A 10328-nucleotide genomic window follows, 5' to 3' on the forward strand; every position below is an offset into this window, starting at 1 on the left:
CCCTTTTTTTATATATAACACTTCTCTAATCCTTAATTCTCTATTGTCATTTAACCCTCAGGGGATTACATAATAATTTGCTTTACACTTATTTAAAATTGTGAAGATTTATATTAATTATTTATCAAGTAAATTAATTCTTAAGCTAGTGCTAAATATCTTAACTAATACTGAATTATAACAAATCTTTGAATTCTACATTTTGACATTCTTGCATCTAAAATATACTGGTTATATTCCTCTGGCAGTGTCCATACGACCTTGCCCCCATTTAAATGGTTCATTTATCAATGTTTAGTTTTCATGGTATTTAATCACAAACTAGATATTGTACAAAGACTGTTGTTGTAGCTTTTGATTTTGCCATTTGATAAGAACTTTCCGATTTGAATTTTCATAAGAGTTTGATATCTTTGTTATTTTACTTTTTACATTGACAACATAGCCAAACAAAAGTTTTTTTGTAATTGTTTCTTTTTTGTCTTCAGATTCTGGCGTTTATTTTGGAAGGTAAAAAGGATGGGTCACGAAGAAGACCAAACAGTAAAGAATATAAAAGATTAAAGACAGATGAAGTTATGCCATCATTAGAGAAAAATACGTCTGATAACAAATATATATACTGATTTAAGTAAAGTATATGAATAATTAAAGACATGCCATGAATTCAGAAAATAAAAACAAATATATATATATACTGATAAAACACTAGTGATAATAGTTTAATATTGCAAAACATATATATGTAGGACTCTGAACCGTGATGGTACTCCGAACTGCGATGGTCACGCTGATGTGCAATAGTTTAACGCTGAAGTGTGTTTATGATCACGCCGAAGTGCCATGGTGGCATTGTGATGCTATCTTGTTGATAGCTACGCCGAAGTGCGATGGTGGTTATGCTGAAGTGCGATGGATTACATAAATCATATTTTCAAAGTTTTTCATGTTCACATGTCGATGTAGAAGTCAATTTGTTTGTAAAAGTAGCTTTTTGTTATTGTTAAAAATGTAAAATATCGAAAGTATAACCTGTTTAATTCAAAACAGTCATGATAAAAAGTCATTGCATTTTCAGTCCTCACTGTAAAGGCATAGTGAAGAAGTCGTTCATACAATTGTTCAGAAATTGATTCTACATGCAGAAGCTATATTAAACCAGTACAAATTGCAATGACTGAAAAAATGTAGTAGTTGTTTGAGATGCAAATACTCTTTGGTAAGTCAGACAAAATAAATGAAAAATTTATACGCTGCTGTGAATAAGATTGATCATTGAGGTTTTTAACTACAACTGGAGAAAATATTGAACTTATGATACTAACTTATAAAAAGATAAAGCTCTCATATATAATTATTGGACATCTGTAAATTTTAAACTAGCCATCACACGTCTTATAGACCATTGCAGATCAGCGAAAGGACCATCGCACTTCGGCGCAGACCATCGCACTTAAGCGTGACCATCACACTTCAGTGTCCCCATCGCATCTCTGAGTCCTTCATATATATATATTGATAAACACTTGTGGTAATAGCTATTGCAAAACATATATATATATATACTGATAAAGACTTGCGATAATAGTTATTGCAAAACATTTACTGAACATTTAATTTAATGGTGAAATGGAAATTTGTCAGGTTTGTTTTTCATATAATTACACCTTATATAAGAATGCCGGATTTTGATTGGTTGTTAGCCAGTGTATTTTTTGCATATTCTAACATTTTTTTTCTCAATTAAAACGAATTTGTCTGTTTTTCACCACTGCCGGTGAATTTGCCTCAAATTCCCCTCTCTGCCGTGGTATTTGCCATTTTGGATATTCCTTTTTTTACCCTCGCGAGCCAGTTCCCTCCAAAATTATTCGGAACCTTTCTCACTTTATCCTGACAACATGGTTAAGCACTATTGATTGAGTTAAACCGAAAACTGTCAGAAATATACATATTAAAAGGGGGAAAAAGTTCTATACAAATGAACGATTTAATGATGGAATAACAATGATGTTTACACATATAGATACCATGACATTACAAAAAGACAGCACTAACGCGTATCAGTACATGTATAATTCCCGCGGTACTACGATTTCCCTTCACATGTACAGACAGTTTCAATCAAAATCTATTCGGTGTAATTAAACAGATATATTATGTTATGGAGGGGTATTTGTGAAAAATACCAGTCTTGGGCCCAAATTTCCAACGCCTAGCAGCGTGGGAAATTTCACCGTCCCTTGACTGGTATTTTTGGCAAATACCCCTCCATAACATAATATATCTGTTCAAAAGCAAATATGAAAAATATAGCATCCATTAAAAAGAGGAGGTATGATAAGGGAAATAAGTTAAAAGTAAATTTTGTTGTCATAAATTAGATTTTGGGACAATTTGATAATCACGACAGCTAAAATTGAATGATGTTTCAAAAACATTAATTTTTTGTGTAACCCATTTTTCAGTAAAATATTTCTTTTTGGCAAAAATGTTGTTTATATCTTCTCATTAATGGGAAGTTTACATTAACAGGCACATTAGTCATCTTTTTAATTTGCCATAAATGCATATAGTTTGAAGGCAATTATTAATTATATGTAAAATACAACTTAAATGTATTACTGATGTCTGTTAACATTTGAAGAATTTGTTTTAAGTTAAATGAATAGTTTCTCATTTAAGGCACCTTGTCATACCTTTTCAATCATTTTTACATGTGGACTATTTAGCTTTAGGAAGAAGATTATCAAGATAACTGACAGTTTATTCATTAATATTTGCTAATTTCTTCAGTGTAATATTGTCACTGTAAAATGAGTAATGTAATGTACAAATTATAACAGAAAAAAATAGAACGAGTTATCTGTCTTTAAGTGAAGTAATTTGAGTGTTAAAACATTCCAGAGTTTTCAGTATAACTTGTAAAACAGTGATGACAGTCTGTGAGTTTTATTACCATTATTATGTTACCTTGGTCTCTTCATTCACCAAAGTATTTGTTTCATTATCATATGTTACCTGGATCTTTCACCTGAAACATTGAGATGTTGTCTAATTTTGATGTTGGTGATAGTTTCGATGGATGAATCCACTATATGTCTGATGAATTGTCATATTGTATATTTAATAGTGGGTAAAGTTAATACAAGGTCAAAGGTAATGCTGTAGATATCAGTTGGAAATATCTGTACAATCAATGCATTTAGCAATATTTTTTCAGTATGTTTATTTATTACATGCATATATAGAAATAGATTAGTTTTGACCTATTGTTCATTAATGAAGTGTGTAATTAAAGTGTTCATAAATATTAGCTGTGTTCTTTGAATTATATTATTTATTAAATTAGAAATAACGCAAAAAGATTCTGAATAGTTTAATTGATAAAAGTTAAACTATATGAATATTTCCATTGGTTTTGATTTGAGATTTGGAAATTGACTGCTTTACAAACATATACACATATCAGGTTGATTGAACCTTAACTTCTGTCAAAGAGGGAAATTTTTGAAGTAAACAATAAATGTGTGGCTGGACTCAAGTAAAGAAACTTCTATATCTTTAAGTATTCTCCAATTACAAGATTAACATGTCCCAAACTCTGTGTAAAAATGATCGGAGACATTTTATTCTAATAATATTTATGATTTGGAAAGTAATTAAGATGTAATACAAACATTGACTCTTGTTTGTTTAGTATTTCTTTCATTTTGTAATTTTGCATTGTTGTAAGCTTTACTGACTTATACAATCTAGAAAAAGTTGGGAGAATGTAGAATACAACTGTTTCAGTAGGACATATTTTTGAAGACAATAAGCTGTTTTGTTATGTTTACTGGTCAGACTTTATTGATGTCTGATCTACCAGACCCTGTATATGTTATACTATGTCTGTTGGTCAGACTTTATTGATGTCTGATCTACCAGACCCTGTATATGTTATACTATGTCTGTTGGTCAGACTTTATTGATGTCTGATCTACCAGACCCTGTATATGTTATACTATGTCTGTTGGTCAGACTTTATTGATGTCTGATCTACCAGACCCTGTATATGTTATACTATGTCTGTTGGTCAGACTTTGTTTATACACCATTCTTGTTGTTGTTTTCCTTATTGTTCTGAGTATAGTGACACAAACTTATAAAATAATTGACAAGATTTTTTATGCTAGTTTGGGTTTTATAAAAAATCACTTTTTATTTAGAAATAACAGAAGGGCTACTTTATGCTATAAACATATTTTGTTGTGGTAGAGTGATGAATCGTTGCATATATAGCATTAGGAAATATCATACATTAGCTTTATGATAAAGATATCATTGTTACCACTGTAAGTTGGAACTACACTTTTTGATTGTGCCCTATGTATTTGAGTTAAGTAGATATAGTTGATAGATAGTAGATAAGTTGGATATTTGACAATTGAGGCCAGAGTATTTCAATACATAAGTAGACTTTGGATGTGGGTGTTTTGTGATTGTGCCCTGAGTATTTCAATACATAAGTAGATTTTGGATGTGGGTATTTTGTGATTGTGCCCTGAGTATTTTAAAACGTACGTAGATTTTGGATGTGGGTATTTTTTGATTGTGCCCTGAGTATTTTAAAACGTAAGTAGATTTTGGATGTGGGTGTTTTGTGATTGTGCCCTGAGTATTTCAATACATAAGTAGATTTTGGATGTGGGTGTTTTGTGATTGTGCCCTGAGTATTTCAATACATAAGTAGATTTTGGATGTGGGTATTTTGTGATTGTGTCCTGAGTATTTTAAAACGTAAGTAGATTTTGGATGTGGGTATTTTTTGATTGTATAGAAATCATTTCTACAAATTTATTCCATTATCAGTAACAGAACTATGGTGTTAAATCAGAGATATTATATCATACAAAATCATATTCTATTGTTACTGACCTGTGATAAATGTTAAGCTACTAAATGTTAATGCTTATTTTTTGTTGTGAATGTACATACACATGAAAAAGTTTAATAAATATTTTTTTGTATAAAAGTTGTTTTTTTCAATTTCTGTAATGTGAATTAAGTCTTTATGCTGTATGATTTCACTTTGTGTAATGTGAATAAGTCTTTATGGTGTATGATTTCACTTTGTGTAATGTGAATAAGTCTTTATGGTGTATGATTTCACTTTGTGTAATGTGAATAAGTCTTTATGGTGTATGATTTCACTTTGTGTAATGTGAATAAGTCTTTATGCTGTATGATTTCACTTTGTGTAATGTGAATAAGTCTTTATGCTGTATGAGAGTTAGTGCAACTTTATATATGAAGTGAAAATTGTGTGCAAGTGTGTGGCTCAACACTTCTGAAGTGACAGGAGCCAACTTGGACCCTGTATTAAATATTTCAGGCTGGTATAATTTTGTTATGTTGTTACAGAAATATAATTCTTTTGCCATTATTTTTTCTAATAATCATCAAATTTGTTATACTTGTACAGTTTTTTTTTAGCAATGAATAGTTAGATAAAATATAAACTGGTTTATATCATCAATTTTTAGAAGTTATAGGTGTTAAAGGGGCCACTAATAGGAAGTGAAAACAATACATGAATCAGTGTCATTTGTACAGCTTTAAAAAAAAAACAAGGAAAAATATTGCAATCAGGTTGTTGTATGATATTTTGTTTAATTTACAAATTTGTCCAAGACATCCTTTAACCTAGATTTATTTTACTTTGCATCTTAGAGTGTGCATACGGATCATTTCCAGCAATTTTCAGCCACATTTGATTTTCAGATTTTAATATTTACAAATTCCACATTTTTAACAAAAATTGGAAATTTACACTTTGAATAGCAAACTTAAACCATAGTGAACCCCTATAGCAAAGGTTATAAAAAATCCAAGTAAGTTAACAATTTTCCCATAGTGAACCCCTATAGCAAAGGTTATAAAAAATCCAAGTAAGTTAACAATTTTCCCATAGTGAACCCCTATAGCAAAGGTTATAAAAAATCCAAGTAAGTTAACAATTTTCCCATGCAATTGATCCATTGTGAGCACATTTGGTTAAAATTTGTGAGTTTTGATTTTGGTTTTGACCCTAATGGTATCAATCTTACGATTCTAAGCTGAAAAGATACGATAGGTAAAAACTGTTAAAGCAACATATCTACAAATATTGGAGGAATGCACTGAAAGAACATTTTGGTATTGTTTTTGAAAAGGCCCAAAGGGGTCTTTGAATATGATGTGTTGTTTTTTCTATAATCAGTATAGGTATAAAATTAAATTTCAGTGCATCCCTAGCAATATTTCTTTATTTCATAAAAATTTGGAGAAGACTGGAAGTTATGATTGAATGATTTTTATGCAGACTGTATGAGTGAGATTTGTTTAACAAAGTATTTATATGTTGCTTGCTATATTTTATACAATAAAAGTGTTACTGTATAGTTTATTGGTTGCTAATTTAATAGTAACCTGAGGGAATGCTATGTAATAATGTCTTGAATTAAATTTTATTTACTTTTACAATTTTTGTTTATTGTTTACAAATTCCATACATATTATGATATCTCATCATGTATTTTTTTGTCTCTTGCTGTTTCTTTTGGCAGCCATGGAAAAAAAATTGTCAAAGTTTGTGATTAGATCAGTGTAACAGGGAACCACTGAAGGTAAATCAATGGTATTTGGTATACAGTTGTATTAGTGTTTACACATCTCATTTCCATTATTTGGCCACGCCCCTCAGTCAGTGTCTATTCACTTAGAATTATTGCATAGTTGAAACGTTGAATTTGTGATAAAGTTGGTTTAAGGGGAACCACTAATGGGTATGGCTAGAGATATTTCTGTATGAACAATTTATCCATATGGAATACTTTTAATTCATATGGCATTTGTTCTAGATGTTTTGATTATATTCATAATTATGATAAAGATGGATGTCATGCTGTTGGTTTCCATTTTGTTACATTAATATGTATTAAAAAAAAATCAGAACTTCAACGTAAATTCAAAAAAGAAGAAGTCCATTATACCTGACAAATCAAAATGCTGGACTATATCAAACAACGAAACAAACAAAAACAACTTTCCTGTCTTAGTACAGGCATTTTCTGAAGAAAATGATGCTATAACCGGGTTAGTTAGATAAACCTCTCACTTGAATGACAATTGTTTATAGTTCGGTTATACTGCAATCTTTTCTGAATGTCAGGCTTACTTTTAAGCTCACCGGGGCCCGAAGGGCCCCATGTGAGCTTATGCCATCACTTGGCGTCCGTCGTCTGTTGTCGTCGTCTGTCGTTGTAAACTATTTCAAAAATCTTCTCCTCTGAAACTACTGGGCCAAATACCTTCAAACTTCAACTTAATGTTCCTTAGGGTATCTAGTTTATAAATTGTATCCGAAGTTTTGATCCATCGACAAACATGGCCGCCATGGCTAAAAATAGAACATAGGGGTCAAATGCAGTTTTTGGCTTATATCTCAAAAACTAAAGCTTTTAGAGCAAATCTGACACGAGGTAAAATTGTTCAATTGGTCAAGATCTATCAGCTCTGAAATTTTCAGACGAATCGAATAACCCATTGTTGGGTTGCTGCCACCGAATTGGTAGTTTTAACAAAATTTTGCAGTTTTTTGTTATTATTTTGAATATTATTATAGATATATATAAACTTTAAGCAGCAATTATGTTCAGCAAAGTAAGATCTACAAAAAAGTTAACATGACCATAATTGTCAATTGACCCCTTAATGAGTTATTGCCCTTTAAAGACAATTTTACACAATTTGTTCATCAAGTTTGCTAACATTTAAAAAATCTTCTCCTCTGAAACTACTGGTCCAATTACCTTCAAACTTTAACTAAATGTTCCTTAGGGTATCTTGTTTATTAAATGTATCCGAAGTTTGTATCCATCGACAAACATGGCCGCCATGGCTAAAAATAGAACATAAGGGTCAAATGCAGTTTTTGGCTTATATCTCAAAAACTAAATCTTTTAGAGCAAATGTGACATGGGGTAAAATTGTTCAATTGGTCAAGATCTATCGGCCCTGAAATTTTCAGACGAATCGAATAACCCATTGTTGGGTTGCTGCCACCGAATTGGTAGTTTTAACAAAATTTGGCAGTTTTTGGTTATTATTTTGAATATTATTATAGAAATATATAAACTGTAAGCAGCAATAATGTTCAGCAAAGTAAGATCTACAAAAAAATTAATATGACAAAAATTGTCAATTGACCCCTTAAGGAGTTATTGCCCTTTAAAGACAATTTTACACAATTTGTTCATCAAGTATGCTAACATTTAAAAATCTTCTCTGAAATACAGGTGAGCGATTCAGGCTCTTGAGAGCCTCTTGTTAACTTTTTACTTTTATGATTAGAGATGAGTCTTTTGAAGAGGAAATGCGCGTCCTTGCATACAAAATTTTAATCCTGGTATCTATAATGAAATTATTTACTCCATATATAGTTATGCTTTCTCATTTCATGTGACATCTGTTCTAATTCAGTTTTACGCTCAATATCATCATGCTTTTGATTTCCAAGTGACATCTGTTCTCATTCAGTTTAACACTCAATACCATAATGTTTTTGATTTCCATGTTGACATCTGCTCTTAATTTCAGGTTTATTCTTTATGTCAACATGCTTCTGGTTTCCGTGTGACATAATTACTTTGATGGTTTCAAGGTAGTGTGTTCGGCTCGATTGCGGATGGTTGTGGGTTCGAAACCTGGCTTGGACAAACCAAAGACTTTAGAATAGGTATTTGCTGCTTCTCCACTAAGCACGCAGCATTAAAGAGTAAGAAGCAAATACTGGTCAGCTTAGAGCATAATGTGTCTGGATAGGGTGACTATCTTCCTACTGACTGTTTACTTTGAGAACTAGCACGTTAAAAAATCTGTCTCAGCTTGTCAGTCTAGTACAAATCAGGGTAATATTCATATACCCATTAACATGTTTTCGCCCTTAATATGACTTTAACTTGCCGCTGGACGTTTAACTTCCATCCATCATCCATAAAACATCTGTTCTAAATGTATAATTATCCCCAATATCATCATGCTTTTCATCTACATGTTCTTACTTGTGTTCTAAATGATATCATGATTTTGGTTTACTTGGTCTTACTTCTGTTCTAAATGTCATTATGCTTTTGGTTTCCATGTTCCTTCATCTGTTCTTAATATCATTATGCTTTTGGTTTCCATGTTCTTACATCTGATCTCAATGTCATCATGCTTTTGATTTCCATGTTCCTACATGGTCTTGTTTCTGTTATAAATATCATCATGCTTTTTTGTCGAGTCTGCGACTTCTGTAGCAGAAAGTAAGACATTGGGATAGTGATCAGGCGGCGGCGATGGCGGCGTTAACAAACTTCTTAAAAGCTAAATATTTCAGAAGGTAGAAGACCTGGATCCTTCATACTTTGTATTTAGATGCTTTATGTTATGAAGTTTCAGTCTTTCATATGTCCATTGTCCTTGACCTCATTTTCATGGTTCAGTGTCTACTTGAAAGAAAGTTAAGATTTTTAGTAATCTTAATTTCTCTCTTATTATGAGTAATAAGATAACTATATTTGGTATGTGCGTACCTTGCAAGGTCCTGATGTCTGTCAGACAGTTTTCACCTGACCTCAACCTCATTTCATGAATCAGTGAACAAGGGTTAGTTTTGGTGCTCAAGTCCATATCTCAGATACTATAAGCAATAGATCTACTATATTTGGTGTATGGAATGGTTGTAAGGTGTACATGTCCAACTGGTAGGTGTCATCTGACCTTGACCTCATTTTCATGGTTCAGTAGTTAAGGTTCAGTTTTTTGTGTTTGGGTCTATTTTTTCTAATACTGTATGCAATAGCACAACTATGTTTGGTATATGAAAATATTTTACTATGTACAAGTCAGTCTGGCAGGTTTTATTTGACCATGACCTCATTTTTACGATTCATTGCTGAATGTTAAGGTTTTCTGTTTTGGTCTTTTTTTATAAACTAAGAGCAATAGGTTAATTATATTTGGTGTATGGAATGACTGTAAGGTGTCTGTCTTGCAGGATTCATCTGACCTTGACCTCATTTTCATGGTTCTTTGCTCAATATAAAGTTTTCATGGTTCGGTCTGTTTCTTTATACTATAAGCATTAGGACAAACATATTTGATGTATGGAATTGTATTAGAGGTGGACATGTATTTCTGTCTTGGTGTATCTGACCTTGACCTCATTTTCTTTGATCATGTTAAGTTTATGTGATACTTGTAGTAAAACTTTATATTTAAAACTATCAACATAAAATCAATGCATTGTCAGTGAACCAGGC

General features: G+C 31.6%; 1 protein-coding gene across 3 annotated transcripts in view; it reads left to right on the forward strand.

The window, feature by feature from the left end:
• The window catches only part of LOC127700014 (trans-Golgi network integral membrane protein 2-like), a 63587-nt gene extending 57080 nt beyond the window's left edge, over window positions 1–6507 (forward strand). The window contains exons 4-5 of one of the 3 annotated variants that reach the window (XR_007981399.1): window positions 489–5860; window positions 5918–6507. Coding sequence is in view for 1 of the 3 variants with exons in the window: in XM_052203450.1 (XP_052059410.1) it covers window positions 489–626 (138 nt within the window). In the remaining 2 variants the exon portion in view is untranslated. Of the gene's footprint in view, window positions 1–488 lie in introns of all 3 variants that reach the window. The other 2 variants (XR_007981398.1, XM_052203450.1) reach the window with 2 other exon arrangements.
• Window positions 6508–10328: the final 3821 nt, after the last annotated feature.

Source organism: Mytilus californianus, unplaced genomic scaffold (assembly GCF_021869535.1).
Source record: "Mytilus californianus isolate M0D057914Y unplaced genomic scaffold, xbMytCali1.0.p SCAF_46, whole genome shotgun sequence".
Lineage (NCBI taxonomy): Eukaryota > Metazoa > Mollusca > Bivalvia > Mytilida > Mytilidae > Mytilus > Mytilus californianus.